This window comes from Mauremys mutica, chromosome 7 (genome assembly GCF_020497125.1).
Source record: "Mauremys mutica isolate MM-2020 ecotype Southern chromosome 7, ASM2049712v1, whole genome shotgun sequence".
Lineage (NCBI taxonomy): Eukaryota > Metazoa > Chordata > Testudines > Geoemydidae > Mauremys > Mauremys mutica.
In genome coordinates, this window is record NC_059078.1 from 588,230 (window position 1) to 612,091 (window position 23,862).

At 48.5% G+C, this 23,862-nt stretch overlaps 1 protein-coding gene and 1 long non-coding RNA gene across 4 annotated transcripts in view; one reads left to right on the top strand and one right to left on the bottom strand.

The window, feature by feature from the left end:
- SETD5 (SET domain containing 5) overlaps window positions 1-23,862 on the top strand; it is a 172,912-nt gene that overhangs the window by 141,476 nt on the left and 7,574 nt on the right. For 2 of the 3 annotated variants that reach the window (XM_045023004.1, XM_045023005.1), the window contains one exon: window positions 6,983-7,116. In XM_045023004.1, coding sequence (XP_044878939.1) covers window positions 6,983-7,116 — 134 coding nt within the window. Of the gene's footprint in view, window positions 1-5,541; window positions 5,643-6,982; window positions 7,117-23,862 lie in introns of those variants that run through there. The other variant, XR_006580878.1, reaches the window with a different exon arrangement.
- On the bottom strand, window positions 10,366-17,031 carry LOC123373837. The gene is made up of 4 exons (XR_006580882.1): window positions 16,011-17,031; window positions 13,891-14,063; window positions 12,132-12,229; window positions 10,366-10,535 (listed from the first exon to the last, which is right to left on the bottom strand). It is a non-coding gene; the product is annotated as an uncharacterized LOC123373837 (long non-coding RNA).

The following is a 23,862-nucleotide window of genomic DNA, read 5'->3' on the forward strand; positions in this document are numbered from 1 at the left end:
ACGGTAGTGGAAGCAGCAAAGAATCCTGTGGCACCTTATAGACTAACAGACGTCTTGCATCCGACGAAGTGGGTATTCACGAAAGCTCATGCTGCTAAACGTCTGTTAGTCTATAAGGTGCCACAGGATTCTTTGCTGCTTTTACAGATCCAGACTAACACGGTTACCCCTCTGATACTTAACGGTAGTGGAATTGGTGCGGTCACTGATAGATCGAGGAGAGTGGTGTACCAATGTTGCCTGGGCCATGCTGGGGCGATCAAGATTAAGTGGGCCTTGTCTCTTTGCAATTTGAGAAGGACCTTGTGGACTAATGGGAATGGAGGAAAGGCGTAGAGCAGATGGTCTTTCCACGGCCTCAGGGAGACGTCCGATAGGGAGCCTGGGGAGCACCCCTGGAGACAGCAGAACACCTGGCACTTCCGATTCTCACAAGAGGCGAAAAGGTCTATGTGGGGAAACCCCGACTTCCGGAAAACAGAATGGATAACATCCGGGCGAATCGACCACTCGTGAGCCAGGAAGGACTTGCTGAGGCGATCTGCCAAAGTGTTTTGGACTCCCAGGAGAAATGACACCACCAGGTCGATCGACTGGGCTATGCAGAATTCCCACAGGCGAATGGCTTCCTGTCAGAGGGGGGACGATCGTGCTCCCCTTTGCTTGTTGATGTAAAACATGGCCGTTGTGTTGTCTGTGAAGACTACGACACAACGGCCCTAAAGGTGTTCGCGGAACACCTGACACGCCAGGTGTACTGCTCTCAGTTCCCGTATGTTGATATGCAGGGTTATCTCTTGTGTGGACCAAGGACCCTGTGTGCGAAGGTCCGCAAGGTGAGCGCCCCAGCCCAGAGATGATGCGTCCGTGGTTAGGACTAGGGAGGGCTGTGGGGCATGGAATGGCATCCCCCCTCATACAAAGTTGGGGTTCAGCCACCAAACCAGGGAAGTTAAGACTGCCGTCAGTACCGTGAACACCGTGTCCAGATTGTCTCAGCCTGGACGGTAGACTGATGAGAGCCAGGCCTGAAGTGGACGGAGGCGTAGTCTGGCATGTCTGGTCATGAAGGTGCAAGACGCCATGTGTCCCAGTAGACTGAGGCACGTGTGTGTTGTCGAGGTTGGGAAGCTTCGGAGGCCATGGATAATGCTTGCCATGGACTGGAAGTGGGCATGCAGTAGGCATGCCCGGGCGAGATTTGAATCCAGGACTGTTCTGATTAAGTCTGTTCTCTGGGTCGGCTGCAAAGTGGGCTTTTTGACATTGAATAGCAGGCCCAGCTGTCTGAACAAGCTCATGGTGAACCGAACATGAGATTGCACCTGGAGCTCGGCACAACCCCAAAAGAGCCAGTCATCAAGATACGAAAACACTTGGATCTGATGTCGACGGAGCGAGGCAGCTATGACAGCCATACACTTTGTAAATACCCTCAGTGTCATGGATAAGCCGAAGGGGAGGACGATAAACTGGAAGTGTCATTGACTGACCACAAAGTGAAGGAAGCGCCTGTGCGGCAGGTAGATCGCTTTGTAGAAGTACGTGTCCCTCATGTCGAGAGCAGCGTACCAGTCTCCAGGATCCAGGGAAGGGATAATGGTCCCCAGGGAAACCATGCGGAACTTCAGCTTTACCATAAATTTGTTGAGTCCACACAGGTCCAGAATGGGCCGTAGCCCGCCCCCACCCCCGCCTTGGGGATTAGGAAGTAGAGGGAGTAAAACCCCCTGCCCCTCAGATCCCTTGGAACCTCCTCTGTAGCTCCAATAGCCAGGAGCGTCTGCACCTCCGGTAGAAGGAGTTGCTCGTGAGGGGAGTCCCTGAAGAGGGACGGGGGGGACGACAAAACAAATTGATTCGGTATCCACTTTCCACCGTGTCTAGGACCCAGCGGTCTGACGTTGTGCGGGACCACGCCGGGAGGAAATAGGAGAGGCGGTTGGTGAAAGGTGGGGAAGGATCCTCTAAGGAGACTGGTGCTCCGCCCTCAGGCGCACCTTCAAAAGTTTTGTTTGGGGGGGCCCTGGTTCTGGCCCGTCTGTGAACCAGATTGCCTCCTCCTACCACCGCGACTAGGGTATGCATGCCCAATGAGAGCATGATGGCCCGGTTATCCTTCGGACTCTGGAGTCTGAAGTCCGTTTTGTCTGAAAATAGCCCCTAGCCATCAAAGGGCGGGTCCTGAAATGTTGTTTGCAGCTCCAGTGGAAGACCGGACACCTGCAGCCACGAGATCCGGTGCATAGCTACGCCTGAGGCTAGAGTCGTAGCCGCCGAGTCTGCCGCATCTATTGAAGCCTGCAAGGATGTCCTGGCTACTTTCTTGCCCTCCTCTAGCAAGGCCCCAAACTCCTCCCTGGACTCCTGAGGAACCAGCTCTTTGAACTTCCACATAGAATTCCAGGTATTATAGTTATAACGGCTCAAGAAGGCCTGCTGGTTAGCCACCCTAAGTTGTAGGCCACCAGTCGAATAGATCTTGTGCCTGAATAAATTCAGGCGTCTAGCGTCCTTGGATTTAGGAGCAGGAGCTTGTTGACCGTGTCTTTCCCTCTCATTGATGGACTGTACAACGAGGGAGCACAGTTGGGGGTGAATGTACAAGTACTCATAGTCTTCGGAGGGGACCAAGTACTTCCTCTCCACCCCCTTGGCAGTGGGAGGAATAGACGCCAGAGACTGCCGGATTGTATGGGCATTAGCCTAGATGGTCCTAATAAAGGGCAAGGGGGCATCGGCAGATAAAATGTCCACCACCGGATCCTCGACCTCCTCCACCTGGAGGTTCATGTTTTAAAGGTAATAATTGGAGATATACCAATCTCCTAGAACTGGAAGGGACCTTGAAAGGTCATCGAGTCCAGCCCCCTGCCTTCACTAGCAGGACCAAGTACTGATTTTTGCCCTAGATCCCTAAGTGGCCCCCTCAAGGATTGAACTCACAACCCTGGGTTTAGCAGGCCAATGCTCAAACCACTGAGCTATCCCTCCCCCCTACAAAGCAAGTCTTGGTGCGCACGGAGGTCTATAGGTGGTGGGCCAGAGGAGGATGTGCCCGCCACCGCCTCGTCAGGGGAGGATGAGGAGGATGCGCCCAGGACTAATGGGTCCTGGGGCAAGTCCTGCCGGGTGGGGGGGTCCTGCCCTAGGTCCTCTGTGCTAGGGGCATGGGCCTGAGCTGAGGGTAGGGCCGTCGCCTCTGAGCCCCCTGGGTGGGGGGAGACTGACAGTGGCCTCCGGGACCCGAGATTCTGAGTGGGCAGAACGAGAAGCTCCCAATGGGACACCTTGGACCTGATGGTATGCCCAAGGGGTCCAAAAGGACCATTGTGGGGGTTCCTGAGCAGGATCCTGACCCTTATCATGCCATTGGCTAGCTCCGTCTGCTTCTTGGTCATGGATGCGGTAGCCACTCTCCGCTTGGGACAACTTTGAGTTGGGGCGGGAAGGCCAAGGTGGAGCCGATCACTCATGCTGGGTTGCACTGTCATGCGTTGTTGGCCCACGCCGCAGGGACAGAGATCGGCGCTGCGGTCTCGAGCAGTACTGCGATCTGGACTGGGACCAACAGTCGTATCAGTGCCAGAAGGTAGAGCTGGACCTTGATGAAGATCTACAGGCGGAGCGGCGCCGGGGATGACTTTGAGGAGACCGGCGCTGGGATCGGTGCCGGGAGCTGGACCAGTACCGACCGTACCGAGAAGAAGATCTTCTTGAGGCGGCGCGGCACAGTTAATATGACCGGCGCCAAGATGGTGATCAGTGCCGGGACTGCGAGCGGTGCCATGGAGGAGACCAGTGCCTGGATCGGGACCGTGACCTGGACTGGGACCAAGATCGGTGCCTACCCTTCTCGCTTTGCGATAGAGGGCGCATCACAGAGGGCTTCCCTATCGACGGAACATCCCGCACTGATGGTACTGAAGTTTGTGACAGTCCCGGCTCGGTGAGCGCAATCAGGTCGCGAGCAGTGGAGAAAGTCTCCGGGGTGGAAGGCAGGCCGAGCTCGACCATGGTGCACACTGGGGACTCAACAGTGCTTGCGGCGCCGGAATCAACGGTGCCGGAGTTGGAGCCTTCGCGGGGCAGTACGGCACGGGGCTGCTCCAAGGGGGGCACAGGCAGTGCCGGCAACTGTACAGGAGCAACAGGTTGCTTGTGCTGCTTCTTGGCTCCTGGAGACAGTGAGCGGTGCTCGCTGGTAACGGTGCCGGAGACATCTGGTGCCGGGAGTCTTTGTCGGTCCCAGGTCAATCCAGTGCCGGAGGTGCGCTTCGGACCGATGGCACCAGGTCTCAGCATGGGGCAGAGGGTGTTGGGCAAAGTGCCGCTTCCATGAGGAGCTGCTTCACACAAAAGTCCCTTTTTTTGTCCGAGGCTTAAATGCCTTACAAATGCGGCACTTATCTGATTGATGGGATTCCCCCAGGCACTTCAGACAGAAGTCGTGTGGGTCTCCCGCAGGCATCGGCTTGAGGCAGGCCGAGCAGGGTTTGAAGCCTGGAGACCTAGGCATGGGCCCAGTACCGGGAAGGGGAGAAGCCCCTTACCTCCAATTACTATATACACTAACTACAAAACTACTATTAACTACAACTAGAAACTACTAACAACTACACTATAACTACTATCTAGAGGTATAAACAAGCAAAGAGCTAGGGAAGTGGAGATCAGCTATGCCACGCTCCACAGTTTCAACGACCGTCCTGGGCGGTAAGAAGGAACTGAGGGGGCGTGGGTCGGGAGGGGCATATATCTGGCGCCATAAGGGCACCACTCCAGGGGGCACCTCAGCCGACCCACCGAGTGTTGCTAGGGTAAAAATCCGACGATCGTGCACGCGGCGTGCGCACACCTAATTGGAATCAATATGAGCAAGCACTCGAAGAAGAATGATTGCTCACTTTATAGCCTGTTTTGTAAAGGTTTAAAAGCAACCCCACACACACATCTGTGCCATCCCTTCCTGCCTGGGAGAGGGGCATGGCTGAATGCAACAGCCACCCATAGGGATGTGGGACCACCTCTCCACATGGCAGCCAAGCTCCAGTGTCCACCTTTACATTACCTGCTTAATTCAGCTGCTCTGGGTTTGGTTCCCACTATGGCCTCATGAGCCAGTATCACTGCCTAAGGCTGGGGCCATAGTGCCATGCGGTTATCAAGTGTGAAGTGTTATCAGTATCTGTTTAAAATGAGATTAACCATTTTGCTGCCTTTCTTATCCTATTTACTCTTCCCTGTTTCTAATGGGTGTGGCTTGAGAGTGGACAGTCCCATTTCACTTTTAAATGGTGTTACAGAAGGCTCATGCTAGAGTAAAGGTTATAAAACAGTTTCATCCCAAGCCCGCTGTTTACACCTGTACACAGCTCCCTTGTACATTTCCAGACATACTTGCTGGCATAACAGGGACAGGAGGAAGTGGGAGCTAAAATTACTTGCTGTGATTTTTGGAGGTCTCCATAGTTTTGCTGCATTCTACAATATCTGCAAATAGCTTTCATTTAAAAAAAAATAAGTTTCTCTCTCTTTCAGTTGCCAAGATACAGCCATCACAATGTAAACAGATGTGCTGCTGCCCTGTTAACCCAGCCTTGCTGAAAACTGTCTCCAGCCAAACAATAGCAGCAAAGAAGGTGTGAATTCACCCCCCCTCACCCCATTCACCTCAGTGAGGAGTGAACTTTGCCCCTACCCCATTCACCTCACTGAGGTGTGAATTTCAGTGTCCATTTTGGGCCCTTAAAATGCTAATGTTGAGCACAAATTATATTTTCCTTTAGTTTAAAAAAAAAAAAGAGAGAGAGAGAGAGAGAAAATAAATGCAAAAATCACTTAATACAATGTTGAGGCTGCACAGTTTAATTTTTATGTTTCCTCTGTAAGCTCCTGCACAATGTTAATCCAGCTACACTGCACATCTATGTTTTATGCTACATATTTACTGTAGAAAAAACATGGGCTTTCTGTTATCGATGTACAGTGCCTAGAATAATATGGCACCACACCAATCCCTGATTGGGGCACCCACGCACTTCTGTATTACATATTAAATAACAAACATACACATTTAAGAAACTGCATGATCCACTGGACAGACTGTTACCCAGGAGACCTTGGTTCTCTTCCTGGCTCTGCCATTGTCCTGCAGTGTGACTTGTGGCAAGTCACTTCATCTCTTATTGTCCTCTTTGGGGCTGAGACTTTCAGTGTGTGTTTGGACTGTGGGTAACACTATGTTGTACCAATTTTGTGTGGGGCCTCTAAGTGCTACTGTGTTAAAAATAAAAAACAAATTCGACAAGGAAAACAGGAATGGAAAGTAGCATTTATAGGTAAAATGGCTAAGTTAACACTGCTCCAGGAACCTTGCTTTTGCTGATTATATTTTAACAAAGCTACCTTAATGTTGTATTATTATAGAGTGTTGCAATAAACTGCTTTTTCAGTGCAAAAAAAAGTCATTTCCATATGGTGACTATATCTAGACTTATGTATCCTAGGATTTCCAAAATGCTGTTAAATCTTGATACCCTTTTCTGAGAGAGGAGGACCCAAACTCACTTAGACCACAATGAAACATCAAATATCTTGCAATCATTTGACAACAAAGAGAAGAGATCTCATTGCCACAGTGCAGTGCTTTAGAAAACACTTAACAGTAGTCATATTTGGTAGCCAGCAACTGATGGAATAAAATCCACCAGGGTTTGTTGACATCACAAAAGCAGTGCAGAACCTTAATTCTCATAATTGTTTGGTGAACCCATTCTTCTACCACCCCTGCACCTCTGTATGGCAGGGACTTGCACTCCAGCACTGACTTCATGCTAATCGTTCTAAGCAGAATATTTTAAGAGCTTAAAAACAAAGCCCTCTTGTAATTGTGTCAAGGGGCCCACAACCCCCACGCCTTGGTCATTGTGCTCAAAGATGTGTAGTAATAGCCCTCAACTGTTATTGCTTCTTCTTTCAGGATGGTCCCCACATCTGTGGAGCGGCTTCGAGAGGGCCGTGGTATTCTTGAGAAGGTTCTGCGCAGTGGTGGAAAGATATCCCAGAGAGGAGAGCCCTCGCCCACGGGTGACAGTGCTGCTGAGAGAGATCCAGGTAAACAGATGAGCCTTTTGAAGGAGAGCTGCATTTCATATTTAGACAGATGGAACTGACTCTTTTAAGAATAGATTTAGCTGCGGGCTTGGCTCTCAGGTAAGTGGCACCTCCATGTTTGACATCACCAGTATCCTATGGGAGCCTTTCCCTGAGCACATTTCCTCGTGAGTCAGACAAGACCCTTAAGTCTGCTTCGGTCACCCTTCAGGCCTAGAAAGCCTTGGAGTTGACTACAGCATTCGATCCCACAACTAGATCACAGATTTTCTCTTTGACCTTGGACAAACCACCCTAAGCCTCAGTTTTCCTGTTCCTGAACGATGGGGATAGTACTGGCATCAGGAGGCTGGTGGAGTTAATTAGCTGTACAGTTCTCTGAAGATTTCCTCACAAAAAGTAAGCTGAGAATTATAGACACTTTAAACTCAGGAAACAGATAGTTAAGGTTCCAATCATAGTCTTAATTCTGCCCCTTTATTCCCTGCCGCCTGCCAAGTGAATATCGTGGTCAGTTGTAAAATTCGCCTGACCTCTTGCGTATATAATTTTCAAGAGTTTGACCTTCAGTTACATGTAGCCATCCTTCCCATCTCTGGGTGTAGGGGAGCCCTCACTGTGTGTCAGGATTCTGGGGTTTGAGGGAATGCAGGAAAGGGGTCCCTGAATGCTCTCACCCTCTGCTTACTAAGACGCCGGGTGGATCTACAAATATAACAAATGACCCTGAGGTGTCAGGATCAACTGAACTGAATTGAGCTCCTTCAACACCACCCTAGTGGTGTACCTACCGTCACCAAGCAAAGGCCTGAGATCAACAGACTCAGGCTGTATCAGAGCAGCGGGGAAATCAAATACCAGCAGCACTGTGATGTTATGGTTGAAATCCTGGCCCAATTGAAGTAAAGGGAGTTTTATCATTGACTGACTTCAAAGGAGCTGAGATTTTACCACAGAAGAGATGATGGTCTTGTGGTTAAAGAACTGGACTTGGACTCGAAAGGTCTGGATTTAATTCCTGGTTCTTGGAACTGGCTCCCAGTATGACCATGGACAAGTCACTTAATCTCTGTGTCTCAGTTCCCCATCTGTAAAATGGAACCTTTACCCTTTCTGTTTAGATTTCAGACTTTTTAGGGCAGAGATTCTCTCTTACAATGCCCAGCACAATAGGATTCTGATCTCACTTGAGACCTAGAATAAATTATTGTGGACATTATTAAGCAATTTAGAAATACTGGAGAGAGAGAGCAAACTTTGCCCCTAGTTGCTTATATCTAGAAGCTCATAGAAGAGGCACCCCAGTGGATCTCTCTGTCCATTGGTAGCTTGTGGGAGGGGCTGAATGTCTCAGGTAGCCACGACCCAAGTCATGTGGGGTTTTATAGATCAAATCAACACCTAGATTGCACCTAGAGGTAAGCTGGGAATCAGTGCAGATTCTAGAGAACAAGCATTATGTTCCCTCCAGCTAATGCTAGTTAGCAGGCTTCTGCATTCTGCACTAGCTGAAATTTCTAAGTGGTTGTCTTCTTCTCCCACGCAGCTGGAGTAAGTGTCTCCACCTCCCCTTACTGAAGAGCCATGTTCAATCAGCATCATTGTGCTAGTTCTTGTTTTAAAGCAAGTTTTTTGAGTTACAAATGGACACGGGTTTTCAAACAGCTAAATACTCACTATACAAGAAGTGTCCTTAGGGGTGCTCAACTTCAGTATGTGTGTGCGCCTGGACATTCCTGATCAGAAACGTTCATCAGAACTGTCCTTAGGTCCACAGCTGCGCCCTACACATCCTCATGCTCTGGTGTGAGGGTATAAGGGGGTTGGGCTCACTGCCACTCCAGTTCCTTCTCAGCTGCCTGCAGCTTGAGAGGGAGTGTTGCAGCGTCCACTATACATAACCATGTGGTTTTCTGCTTTATTTTCTTATTTATTCTTATGCTTCTTTCTTAGTAATTTTTTAATATTTAATTTTTCTGTTTAACACAGTTTTGTGGTTTGAGGGGTTTACTCCCTCTTTCCTTTGTTTGCCCAATCTGGGCTTCTGGATTTGGCCTCAATCCACTACTTCAACTAATTGGTTATGCCCAAAATCCCTGTCGGACCTGTCCCAGGTCTCTTTCCCACAATGAGAGACATGGAATCTGCCTCTGCTGATTTGAAGAGACCCACGTTCCTATGGTCTGCTCACGTTTTAAAAGCAGATTACAAAAACTTGAGGAATGGCTGAAATTGTTGATGGAGCATTCCAGGCCCGCGCGCCCCCCCTCCCCAGCCCCGAACATCAGCTTTGGCTGCTTAAAGAGCTCCAGTGACTGTCTGCTGCAGTAAGCAGAAACCCTGGGGCCCATCAGAACCATCCAGACCTTTTAAAAAAAATTCTCCAGAATAAGAATCTAAGAGAACCGCAGAATTGTAGGACTGGAAGGGACCTTGAGAGGTCATCTAGTCCAGTCCCCTGTACTCATGGCAGGACTAAGTATTATCTAGACCATCCCTGACAGGTGTTTGTCTAACCTGCTCTTGAAAACCTCCAGCGATGGAGATTCCACAATCTCCCTAGGCAATTTTCTCCAGTATTTAACCACCTTGACAGGAAGTTTTTCCTAATGTCCAACCTACTGCAGTTTAAGCCCATTGCTTCTTGTCCTAGCCTCAGAGGTTAAAGAGAACAGTTTTTCTCCCTCCTCCTTGTAACAACCTTTTATGTACTTGAAAACTGTTATCACCCCCCTCACTCTTCTCTTCTCCAGACTAAACAAACCCAATTTTTTCAATCTTCCCTCATAGGTCATATTTTCAAGATCTTTAATCATTTTTGTTGCTCTTTTCTGGACTTTCTCCAATTTGTCCTCGTCTTTCCTGAAATGTGGTGCCCAGAACTGGACATAATACTCCAGCTGAGGCCTAATCTTGTGTCTTGCTTACAACACTCCTGCTAATACAGCCCAGAATTATGTTTGCTTTTTTTTGCAATAGTGTTACACTGTTGACTCATATTTATCTTGTGATCCATTATGACCCCCAGAACCCTTTCCACTGTACTCCTTCCTTGAAAGTCATTTCCCATTTTGTATGTATGCAACAAATTGTTCCTTCCTAAGTGGGAGTACTTTGCTGAATTCCATCCTATTTACTTCAGACCATTTCTCCAGTTTGTCCAAATCATTTTGAATTTTAATCCTATCCTCCAAAGCACTTACAACCCCTCCCAGCTTGGTATCGTCCACAAACTTTAGAAGTGTGCTCTCTGTGCCATTATCTAACACATTGATGAAGATACTGACCAGAACATAGGAAAGTCAACCTCTTGGTCTGTGTCTTGTGTCCCGGCACTGGTACTGCTGTGGCTTCCACCTTCTCCAATATTAAGAACCTGACATCAGTTTAAAAGGCCATGCCATGTACCAAGAAGTCATCTGTTAAACAACATAGAGTGGTATCGCTGTTAGCACCAGACTCAGTACCTTTGAAGAATAAAAACTCTTCTAAAACCAAGCCAGAATCATCACTGGTACTGTCTTCTGCAACCAATCGAGGAAAATGCCCAGACCACACTTCTGTACTGTCTCCAATACCCCTACATGTACTGACTCCTGAGGTTTCCTATCCAGAGTCCCTCGTACTGTCCAGGCTCCTTTTCCAGAAGGACCTTCAAATTCTGAGTCTCCATTGCTGAGAGGTACTGAGACACATTCCCCACCAGTACTGACTTATCTCCCAGAGTCAACTTACCCTCTGGTCTTATCTACAATGCTGACTTGTCCTCCAGTACCGATGCAGTCACCAGCCCCATACAGGCATTTTGAGGTTACTAAGAGGCATTTTCAGCCAGTACCAACATATCCTCTTGTGGAATTATTTTACCAGCCAGTGAAGTCTCAGCTTCCATACCAATGCGGTTACCAGACCCTCTCCAGCCCCCAGTACCAGCAGTCAGTGATAGCAGCACCGTTTGTCCCTCAAGTGGACGCAGGAGATGACGATGACACTGACTCTGATTCCAAGAAGTCCATACAGGGCTCCTCCACCTTCCCATTCCAGCTTCCCCCCTTTGAGGTGCACCCCCAGGAAGAAATTCCCAGCAGAAGATGCACCCAGCTATCTTGGGGTCCTAGCTTTTCTCTTATCCCCCACCACAATGGGCTTATTAGAACCCATGGGCCTGGTATGGCAAGCAGTTGTACAGGGTTCCATCTCGTAAGAGGGCATGTCAAGAGCAGCAATCGCCGACCCTGGTTCCTGCTCGACAGACGGACTTATAGAGCCGCAAGAGCCAGGTGGGGAAGAAGAAGAAAAAATCTTCCCATAAATCCTCCTTGCCACACAAGGTTGTTATCCCCCCCTCCCCTCCCCAATGGTTTCAAAGGCCTTTGAAACGGATCGCAGAGGCCTTGAAAATTCCTTTGGAAGAGATACAGGAACCTAACCTTCTCTGTTGGACATTCTCCATATGCCTCCTCAGGGCAAAATTGCCTTTCCCATCAATGATGCTCTGCTGTCTCCAGCCCCTAAGGAGTGAGGTAAACTCCAGCTACTCTGCCACCTACTTGTAAATGTGCTGATTAAAAAATGCAGCATTCCACCCAAAGGCTCAGGGTATTTTTTTCTCTCACCCTATACCTAACTCCCTGGTTGTCAAGGCCTATGATGAACGAAACCAACCACATCGGTCCTGCTCTGTGCCATCCGAGAGGGAGCAAAAAGGCTAGATCTTGGCCACAAAAGCTGCTCCTCAGCCGCTTTGCAGTGCAAAGTAGCCATTTACCAAGCCCTGATGGCAAAACATGATTTTACAAATTGAGTTTTTGTCTTTTGAGCACCTGCCACAGGACCAGAGGGAACAATTTCACCCAGTGATAATGGAACCCCAGACAATCTCCAAAACTTCTCTCCTGGTCTTGCTCAATGCTGCTAATACAGTTGCATGTTCTGTATCTATGGCAGTGGTCATGCATCAAACGTCTTAGTTCCAGTTTTCCCCAGGAGGTACAAAACACTGCTGAAGACCTTACCTTCAAAGGACCCAAGCTATTCAGTGAGGCCACAGACAGATCCTTTCATTCACTAAAAGACTCCTGGGCGACATTGTGATCTCTGGGCATCTATATGACTGTGACAAAGAAAATATAAGATCACAGGTGGCTCAACAATCTTGCCTAGTCCACTATCAACCCATGAAACCATCTGAACCCCCATCTCCCACCAAGAAGGGGCCATCCTCCATAGTCAATGACATCCTAGAAGCAACCATTTTGACCTGTTGGTTGAAAGTCATGCACTATCTCCTATTCCGGATCCAACAATGCATCTTTCTCCCATCCACCCTTATGATGATTCTCTCAACCACTTTCTGTCCTTCTGGGAGCTCATCACCTCAGACAAATGGATCCTGGAGGTGAGTTCTACAGGCTATTCCATCCAGTTCAGCTCATTCTGCGTGCCCTCCCTCCCTGTCCATCTTCAAGGACCCTCCACATGAGTCTCTTGAGGCAGGAGGTACAGTTCTACCTAGTCAAATGTGTTCCACTGGTCTTCATCAGGAAATGATCCTATTCCCAATACTTCCTTGTCCCCAAGGAAAATGGGGGGTGGAGACCAATTCTGGATCTCAGGACTTTAAACGTCTTTATCTGGTCTCAACAGTTCAGAATGGTAACTCTATGTCCCTCCATGGATCCAGAAGATAGTTTGGTTTGTTTCCCTTGACTTTAGGATGCTTATTTTCATATAGCAGGCTACTTCTTGTACAAACGTTTCCTACGTTTTGTGGTTGGCAGGGACCACTGCCAATATCATGTCCTGCCCTTCGACCTCTCCACTGTCCCAAGGTCTTTATCAAAGTCCGCTTGGCCATCGCAGCCTATCTCTGCCAGATGGGAATAATCATCTTTTCTTACCTGGACAATTGGCTCCTGAAGGGTCACTCGTTTCTTGAAGTACAAACAGCAACCAACAGGGCCCTATTTCTGTTCCATTTCCTGGATCTCTGCCTCGGCGTGGAAAAGTCTACACTCTCTCGCACAAAAAACGTAGACTTTGTTGGGGCCATGCCAGATTCCTCTACCACCACCAGAGCATACTTGCTAACGGACAGGTTTTCCACAATATCCAGCCACATTTCAACAGTACAGCAGAGCCTGCAAATCGCAGAAATGGCTTGCCTTCAACTTATGGGTTGTATGTCAGCCCGTATGTTTGTGACACTCTTAGCAAGGATACGCTTTCTGTGTCTTCAAGCCTGGCTGAGAACCATCTACATTTCCAACAACACAGTCTATCCAAATGGGTGTCCATACCTCAGAGAGTACTCGGTGGAAAGGTCCCCAAAAGGTATGGGTGGGAGTTCCATTTTAGCAGCCCCTTCCCACAAGGATCATCTCTACATGTGCCTCCCTGCTAGGCTGGGGTGTGCACTTCCAAGGCTTCACAGCGTAGATCAGAGTGGCCCCACAGGAGGCAATCCTCCATATCAGCATACTGGAACTCAGGATAGTGTTACGCTTGCCAGCAGTTCCTTTCCCATGTCAGGGACCACCCAACCAGAATAATGATGGACAACAGAAAAGCAATATATTATCTCAGTTGACAAGGAGTAGCAAGATCCCAGTTGTTATGCACCGAATCCATAAGATTGTGGAACTGGTGCATATCACATCACATACAGATCTCAGTGGTTTACCTACCAGGACTGCAGAATACAGTGGCAGACTCCCTCTGCCTCAACCACAAGTGGGAGGTGAATGATATGGTATGCCGAAGGACACATCTTACCTGGGGCCATCTGGAGGTAGGTCTGTCCATGACACCATCCAATGCAAAGTGCAGATGATTCTGTTCAGGAGGTGAGGGGGCACAGTGGCCACTTGATGGGAGGTGCCCTAGTCATCTTTTGACCCCATGTGTCTCTGCATGATCATCTCCCGACACCATCACTACTCAAGGTCCTGATCAAATGGAAACAGGAGAAATTAGTAACCCTCCACATTGCAGCATCATGACCAAGGCAGGTATGGTTTCCAGAGCTTGTTTGCGTGTCTCAGCAACTGCCTCCACCTTCCCCTGACAGTAGAGTTCTTCACCAAGGAGTTGGGATTGCTCCCTTCCTCCCCCAACCTTCCCCTCAAGGCATGACTACTAGATGGCTCTCTGGTATAGAACAAGACTGCTCTCCAGAGGGACAAACAGTGCTGCTCCACAATGGAGAACCTAGCTTTAGCAGTGGAAAAATTTTCATGTTTGGTGCAGCCACCAATCTATGCTTCCTGTTAAGTCTTGTCTGACACACATTCTTCATTATCTGCTAAAAAAATTTTAAAAAGGATTATAGCTGAGCTCAGTTAGTTAGTTTGGCAGCTATCACAACTTTTCACCCCCTAGTAAGGGGTTTTCAGTCTTCACCCATCCAGTGACTGACATTTATTAAAGGCCTGTTCATCCATTTTCCTCCTCTCAAAGAACCTACTCTACAGTCGGACCTCATCTTAGTCCCTAATGCGCTGCGGAAACCTCCATTAGAACCTATGGGGAGCTGTCCCCCTCCAAGGGTGACAGCTCATTCCACCAGGCCTCATCTACCTTGTAGCCCTACTAAAAACATATGCATCTCAGACATCTTCAAGACAGTCACCTGGTCTTTGGCACGCCCTTTCCAGCGCTATACTCTCATACCTGCTTTCAGGGCCAACACTGTCTTTGGTGATTCTGTTCTATACTCTCTACTCAATCAGCCTCTTTAGCACCGTTCTCCATAATTGAGGTACTGCTCAGGAATCACCTCATGTGGACAACTTTTATAGGGACTCTACTTGAAGAAGGAGAGGTTACTTACCTTCTAAAGTAACTGGAGTTCTTCGAGATGTGGGTTTTCCACTGCCCGCCCTCTGTTCCCTCTGCCTTGGAGTTTTCTCAGTGTTCTTTTCCAGTTAAGAAAGAACTAGAGTGGCAGCAGGTCCATGCGCTCACCCCGGAGCATGACAGCGTGTTGGTCACAGGCTCTGACCTGCAGATGCTGCTGCTGAAAATCTCTCATCAAGAGGGCATGGGCATGGGCATGTTCTCGTGTGGAGCACCCATAGGGACGTACTTCTCAAAGAATTCCAGTTAATGTACAAGGTAAGTAACCTCTCCTTTTTTTCGGCTTTCATAACTCAGAAAAAGTCTCCTCTGATTAGCTTTAAATTTGCAAAGAAATTCTCCTCTGGCTGGAGTTTTATTAATGCATGCAGCACTCTCAGCCTGCATGGCACTTTACAGACATAAAGCAACAGCTCCTAGCGCTGAGGGCCTTGCATCTAAATTTGACATGTCAGAGCAGAGGATGACTATAAATGGGGAGAGCATTAGAACGTGGGTTTTAGCTCTTGGTCTTATAAAGTCTTTTTTAAATGTTTGGTCTTTAATTTTAAAATTAGGAACAATCTCTGGCATGACTGTTGGGTGACGGTTAACAATGGAAGGGTTTGGAAGGAAGTGATGCATGCGATATTGCCACACAGAAGAGTGGAGGGAAGGAGGTCAGATTAAGACTTAGAATGGAAACCTGTTATCCTTACTGCTGATCTGCAGTGTCTTATTCTTCATGTATGGCAGTGTAGAGCCCACTGTTGCTGCATGTGCGCCTCATGCACGTGACAGCTGATTTTTGTCAAAAACCGGGTCCTTTGGGGCCACGTTTGCTGCCTATGCCACCTCCCGCCTCTTTACAGGGGCATAAAGGCCAGGGCAGCCATAACGCTCTGTTCTCTCTTACACAGCACTGAGACAGAACCTGGCAAGTGTCCAACCTGCTAGTTCTTAGCTTTGGCTAAATTTCTTCAAACTCTTCCCAAAAAAACTCTTCATAATGCTTCTGATTCTCTGATGTACAACCTCCTTGAATTAAATCGACCCACCTGTACTGAATATTTTACAGTCAGCATCTCTGTACAGGGATTCTCAACATGATGGGCTCAAACCTTCAGGCTTCAAACTGCGCCCATCCTGCAATGGAGTAATTCCTCAGAAATATGGATACAACAGGTGTCTCGTCTACTTAGGAGAGTCCCAGAAAGCAAGCAGATGCTCAGTATGACATTCTTTCTCTGTAAGAACACACAAGCTTAAGGAAGCATGGTTGAAGCTTTGTTTCTTGGAACAGTCTATGAAGGTCTCTTCAGATTCTGAGAAGATGAGATTCAGGGTCCAAGTAGTGGACAAGGCAGCTTCACCAGCATCCAGTCTAGCAAAGCAGCAACTCCAAAGACCAGCATGGAGAAGAGACCACTGAGGAAAGATCCGGCACCAAAGCAGGACCACACGAGTGCAGCAGGTGCTATCAGCACCAAAGCAGATGATGACAGTCTCAGGATCAGTCTGGCACTGAGCAAGGCTGCTTCAAACACAGAGGAAGAGCTCAGTATCCTTCCATGAGGACAGACCACCTGATGCCTCAGAAGATAAAGCCACCAAACCCCACACAGCATTTAGGACTAATAAGGAATACCCTGCAGCACAAAATAAGCCTTCTCTGACACTGATCCCAGCTCCAGCAACTCATCCCGAGCATCAGCACCACAGCTGAAGATGAGCTACTAGGAAAACCAGGGCCATCAGTACTGAGGCATCTACCGGTACCAGTGCAAAGCCTTGAGTGCACTGTATACGTTGGCAGCAGGGCAGAGCAACAGCAGCATCCTGTTTCACTCCCAAAGGTCCTGTCTTCTTCATCACCCAACAAGACAGTGATCTTAGCATGAGATGACTTCATAGATTCCAAGGCCAGAAGAGCCCATTGTGATCATCTAGTTTGACCTCCAGTAGAACACAGGCCAGAGAACTTTGCCAATGTATTTCCTAGAGCTCCTTATAAGAGTTGCTGAGACTCTGGAGAGAGAGAGAGACTTCAGTCACATCAGAGAAATCTCATAAGTTGTTTGTTCTGACAGCTCCTAGTCCACCCAGAACCATCCTCTACATAAATGAAGAGTTGCTCGACCTGGCAAAGACCCTGTAATGGTCGCTGGCCAAAGTAACAATGACTGCAAAACGGCTGGAGAAACGGTGCCAGGTCCCTCAGCCTGGGTTTGAGTACTTGGCTCCTTAGTCATTACAATGCTCCAGGAAAAATCTAAATCAAACAAGAGAACCCCTAAGGACAAAGACCCAAAACAGCTTAACCTGCTCTGGAGAAAATCTTACTCCTCTGCCTCTTTATAACTTCAAGTGGCAAACTGCCCAGCATTCCTGGACAAAAATGACTTTGAGCTGGGGTAACATTGACATCTTCTCTCTCAAAATATGGGCAGTAATCAAGAAAGGCTAGTTGGTAGCAGACAACTTTACAGGCAGGATTGGACGTCTCCGATGGTGCAGCCAGATCTATGGACATGGTGGTGACTGTGCACAGAGCATTCTGGCTCCAAGCATCAGGCATCGCTAGGGAGGTACGGGCCATGATCAAGGATGCCCTTTGAGGGCACAGACTCAAAGCCCACCTGGGAATTTGCACACCAGCCCCATATCACAAGCCTTACCACCCTTAACCCAATAGGCACCATCCTGTCACTCCAAGCAACCCAAGTACCGTTCCATGAAGAAGCCAAGATACAATAGAAGTTGTCAGCTTCTGCCTCAATGACATGCCACACTAGTTCCAGGCCAGAGAGCACCCCTTTGGAAGCTAGCTCGCCCCATGCCACCGAGCATGGTCAGCAATGACATCAGACAGATGGGTGCTAGAGATCATCTCCTCCTCCAATTGCACTGCCTAATTCAGAGGAACAGGCTTCTGCTCTGAGTGTTTCCTTATTCAGAAGAGGGCTCCATCTTATCCTAGAGCAGAGGAGACTCAACTAATGCATATGCCATCTCAGGTTTAGGATGGTAATGCTCATATCCACCATTCCATCTCTCTAGGATCTAGACTAGTTCTTGGCTCTTGACTTGCAGGATGCATACATCCACCTTGCCATCCACCTCACACACAGGAAGTATCTGAGATTCATACTGGGAGCCAATCATTGCCTATGCAGGTGTCACATTCTGGGGTGCAATCCAGACCAGTGAGAAGTTGTCACTGCCTGCCCTTTAGCCCTGAGTGCCTCACAGTGCTTTGCTGTTGTGGCTTCCAGCCAGGGCTACTCACAACTAACCTACCAGCATGCAGGTCATACCCTGAGTGTCTGTGTGCTAGACAGTCCTGGTTCAGCAGCTGTGACCCCAGCAGCCTGTCAGCAGAACACTTTGGCTTCCACCAGCTTTGGTAACCACTAGCAGGGTGACCCCAACACACTCCCAGCCCTGAATTTTCCCAGAAACCTGTGTTGTGCACTGTCTATCTCTCTCCTTAAAGTGTAAACCTCAGTTAAACTAGCAAGTTGTATATAAATCCTATTCCAGCTACACCACTGTCACATTCTGGGGTGCAATCCAGACCAGGGATCCACACTGGGAGCTGGAAATGCAAAGCATTGTGAGGCACTCAAGGCTAAGGGACAGGTGGTGACCCAACCTCTCCCTGGTCTAGATTGCACCCCAGAATGTGACAACAGAGTACTGCCCCTTGGCCTCTCCACAGCACAGGTTGTAGTCACAAAAAGCCTGGCAATGGTGGCAGCAGCTTAGGGAATTGATGTGCACTTGTGTATGAACTATTGGCTGATAATGGGCAAGTCCCAGCAGGAGACAGCAGCAGCCCTGGAGTAAATTCTCATGAAAGCTCCTTCACTGGAGGTTTTCAAAGGAGGCTGGAGCCACCTATCTTGGTTGGTTTAACACAACAAATCCTACACCTTGGCAGGGGGTTAGGCTAGATGACCCTTGCAGTCCCTGCTAACCTTGTGGTTCTATGAAATGCTCTCTGTGCTCTCCTGGTGAGGACTCTGCGAACTACAAAGCTGGGAATGGGTGACAGGGGATGGATCACTTGACAATTACCTGTTCTGTTCATTCCCTCTGAGTCACCTGGCATGGGCCACTGTCGGAAGACAGGATTCTGGGCTAGATGGACCTTTGGTCTGACCCAGTATGACCGTTCTTATGTTCTTATGATAAATCATCTGTCACCATCACAGACAATAGAGTTTTAGGAGCCGTGATTGACTCTTGATCACAGAGAGCTCACCTGCAAGAGGCCAGGTTTCAGACACTGGCAAGGGACTGTGACAGACCCAGACCGGTGGGGTACAGGAGTCTGGCAGAGGGCAAATATACTGGTCACTGGATGAGTAGTTTTCTGTTCCCTGAGTGACCAGAGCAGGGGCTGCACTAGAGTAATCAGGACCCTGCTAGAACCAATTAAGGCAGACAGGCTGATTAGATCACCTGCAGCCTATCAAGGCAGGCTAATCAGGGCACCTGGGTTTAAAAAGGAGCTCACTCCAGTCAGGCGGAGGGGGGAGCCAGAGGAGAGGAAGTGCGTGTGAGGAGCTGGGAGCAAGAGGCACAAGGAGCTGAGAGTGAGAGGACGTGCTGCTGGAGGACTGAGGAGTACAAGCGTTATCAGACACCAGGAGGAAGGTCCTGTGGTGAGGATAAAGAAGGTGTTTGGAGGAGGCCATGGGGAAGTAGCCCAGGGAGTTGTAGCTGTTGCACAACTGTACCCGGAGGCACTCTAGACAGCTGCAATCCACAGGGCCCTGGGCTGGAACCCGGAGTAGAGGGCGGGCCCGGGTTCCCCCCCAAACCTCCCAACTCCTGATCAGACCAAGGTAGAGGAGGAACTTTGTCACAGGACCTATGATTGAACTCAACAACAACAGTACGTTCCTGTCTGAGGCTGCTCAGCTGCATGTCAGCATGCATGTATGTGACACTCCCATGATAGATCTGTTCACCACCAAGTGCCCATAATTCAGCTCCAGAGGAAGCATGAGTCCACGCTCCTTACCAATTGCTTGCCTGCTACAGTGGGCTTCAAACTTCCTGTATGGCTTTACCCCAATCTCCCTGATCTCCATAGACAGCACAAGGCCGCACTGCTCCTAATAGCTTCCTACTGGCCTAGGCACATCTCCATCCATCTCCCAATCTACTCAGACATGATATCCCAGCACAGTGGCCCAATATTTCACTTTGACCCACACTAGTTGCATCTGACCTGAAAGTTGGCTGGCTGCACGCCACTGGCAGACTTTTCTCGATAAGAAATCCTCATACAGTGCAGGAAGCAGTCTGTTGGGAAGACCTACTCCTTCAAGTGGAAATGGTTCTCCACATGGAAAATCCAGCATCATCTGGAACCCATTGAGGCTCCGGTACCCCAGATTGTTGACTGTATGCTGCACCTGAAACAGGTTGGCTTGGCATTTAATTCAGTCAGAGTCCACTTTCCAAACAGTATTAGTGTGTCACGCTCCAATACAGTCGTACTCAGTCTTGTCACATCTTACAGTATTGAGATTCTGCAAGGGCCTGCTGCATACTTACTTATCTGGCAGAGACCTGACTCCTACATGGGATCTCAGCATACTCCTCTCAAAGTTCATGGAGCCTCCATTCACGCCACTATCAGAGTGTTCGATAAATCGTCATACACCTAAAGTAGTCTTCCTGGTAGCTATCACAGCACAGTGTGTCCACTAGCTCCATGCCCTCCTGGCCAGCCCTCTTTACACTTCTTTCTCAGGGACAAGCTGGTTCTGAGAAGTGACGTTTCTTGCCTGTTTCCAGTGTCTTGCTCTCTTACCTGGACAGGACCAAATGCTTCCTCATCTCTTTGTGGCTATATCTGGCTTGTTGAAAAGCAGCCATCTCATCACAAGAGAATTTAAGTGGATCATAGAAATGTAGGGCTGGAAGGGATTTTGAGAGGTCATCAAGTCCAACCCCCTTCACTGAGGCAGGACTACACCATCTCTGACAGGTGTTTGTCCAACCTGTTCTTTAAAACCTACAGCTACAGGAATTCCACAACCTCCTTCAGGAGCTTATTCCAGAGGTTCACTACTCTGTATAGTTAGAAAGCTTTTCTTGTCTCTAACCTGCATCTCCCTTTCAGCAGATTATAAGCCCAATACTTCTTGTAATACCTTTTGTTGTCATGGAGAGCTGTTGATCACTCCTCTTTATAATAGCTCCTAACATATTTGAAGACTTATCAGGTCCCTCCTCAGTCGTCTTTTCTCAAGACTAAATGTGCCCAGTTTTTTAGCCTTTCCTTATAGGACATGTTTTCTAAACCTTTTATCGTTTTTTTTTTTTTTTGCTCTCCTCTGGACTCTCACCAATTTGTCCACATCTTTCCTAAAGTGCCAGAATTGGGCACAGCCCTCCAGCTGAGGCCTTGCTAGTGCCAAATAGGGTAGGACAATTGCTTCCTGCGTCTTACATACAACACTGCTCCAGTTAACGTGCTCCAGAATATTAGCCTTTTCACAACTGCAGCACATTGTTGACTCATTCAATTTGTGATCTACTATAACTCCCAGGTACTTTTCAGCTGTATTACTGCCTAGCCAGGTCGCCCTCATTTTGTAATTGTGCATGTGATTTCCCCCCCCCCCCCTTCCTAAGTGAAGTACAGAATCATCGAATCTCAGGGTTGGAAGGGACCTCAGGAGGTATCTAGTCCCACCCCCTGCTCAAAGCAGGACCAATCCCAAACTAAATCATCCCAGCCAGGGCTTTGTCAAGCCAGGCCTTAAAAACCTCTAAGGAAGGAGATTCCACCACCTCCCTAGGGAACCCATCCCAGTGCTTCACCACCCTCCTAGTGAAAAAGTTTTTCCTAATATCCAACCTGAACCTCCCCCACTGCAACTTGAGACCATTACTCCTTGTTCTGTCATCTGCTACCACTGAGAACAGTCTAGATCCATCCTCTTTGGAACCCCCTTTCAGGTAGTTGAAAGCAGCTATCAAATCCCCCCTTATTCTTCTCTTCTGCAGGCTAAACAATCCCAGTTCCCTCGGCCTCTCCTGATAAGTCATTGCTTCAGCCCCCCCCAGTCATTTTTGTTGCCCTCCTCTGGACTCTTTCCAATTTTTCCACATCCTTCTTATAGTGTGGGGCCCAAAACTGGACACAGTCTCCAGATGAGGCCTCACCAATGTCGAATAGATGGGAATGATCACATCCCTCGATCTGCTGGAAATGCCCCTACTTATACAGCCCAAAATGCCATTAGCTTTCTTGGCAACAAGGGCACACTGCCGACTCATATCCAGCTTCTCATTCACTGTAACCCCTAGCTCCTTTTCTGCAGAACTGCTGCCCAGCCATTCGGTCCCTAGTCTGTAGCAGTGCATGGGATTCTTCCATCCTAAGTGCAGGACTCTGCACTTGTCCTTGTTGAACCTCATCAGATTTCTTTTGGCCCAATCCTCTAAATAAAAATATATGGAGATGTACCTATCTCATAGAACTGGAAGGGACCCTGAAAGGTCATTGAGTCTAGCCCCCTGCCTTCACTAGCAGGACCAACTACTGATTTTTGACCCAGATCCCTAAGTGGCCCCCTCAAGGATTGAACTCACAACGCTGGGTTTAGCAGGCCAATGCTCAAACCACTGAGCTTTCCCTCCCCCCTAATCTGTCTAGGTCCCTCTGTATCCTGTCCCTACCCTCCAGCGTATCAACCACTCCTCCCAGTTTAGTGTCATCTGCAAACTTGCTGAGGGTGCAGTCCACGCCATCCTCCAGATCATTAAAGTACTTTGCACTTGTCTTTATTGAGTTTAATCTTCTTGGATTCAGACCAATTCTCTAATTCAATGTTTCCCAAATTTGTTCTGCCGCTTGTGCAGGGAAAGCCCCTGGCAGGCTGGGCTGGTTTGTGTACCTGCCGCGTCCGCAGGTTCAGCCAATCACAGCTCCCAGTGGCCGTGGTTCGCTGCTCCAGGCCAATGGGAGCTGCTGGAAGCGGCGCACCACTTTCCGCAGCTCCCATTGGCTGGGAACGGCAAACTATGGCCACTGAGAGCTGAGGGGCTCCGTGCCTGTGAACGCTCCAGGTAAACAAAACGACAGTGTATTAGATATTCAATTCAATGATTCCATATAGTTTAAAATCATCAAATTTTGGTGTAGATCCATTTATAAGCCAACCCCCACTCATAGACTTTAAGGTCAGAAGGGACCGTTATGATCATCTAGTCTGACCTCCTGCACAATGCAGGCCACAGAATCTCACCCATCCACTTCTATAACAAACCGCTAGCCTATGTCTGAGTTATCGAAGTCCCCAAATTGCGGTTTGAAGACCTCAAGCTGCAGAGAATCCTCCAGAAAGTGACCCGTGCCCCATGCTGCAGAGGAAGGCGAAAAACCTCCAGGGCCTCTGCCAATCTGCCCTGGAGGAAAATTCCTTCCCGACCCCAAATATGGCGATCAGTTAAACCCTGAGCGTGTGGGCAAGACTCACCAGCCAGCACCCAGGAAAGAATTCTCTGTAGTAACTCAGATCCCAACCCATCTAACATCCCATCACAGACCACTGGGCATACTTACCTGCTGATAATCAAAGATCAATTGCCAAAATAATTTCCAAAATTAGGCTATCCCATCATACCATCCCCTCCATAAATTTATCAAGCTTAGTCTTAAAGCCAGATATGTCTTTTGCCCCCACTACTCCCCTTGGAAGGCTGATCCAGAACTTCACTCCTCTAATGGTTAGAAACCTTCGTCTAATTTCAAGTCTAAACTTCCTAGTGTCCAGTTTATATCCATTTGTTCTTGTGTCCACATTGTTACTAAGCTTAAATAATTCCTCTCCCTCCCTAATATTAATCCCTCTGATATATTTAAAGAGAGCAATCATATCC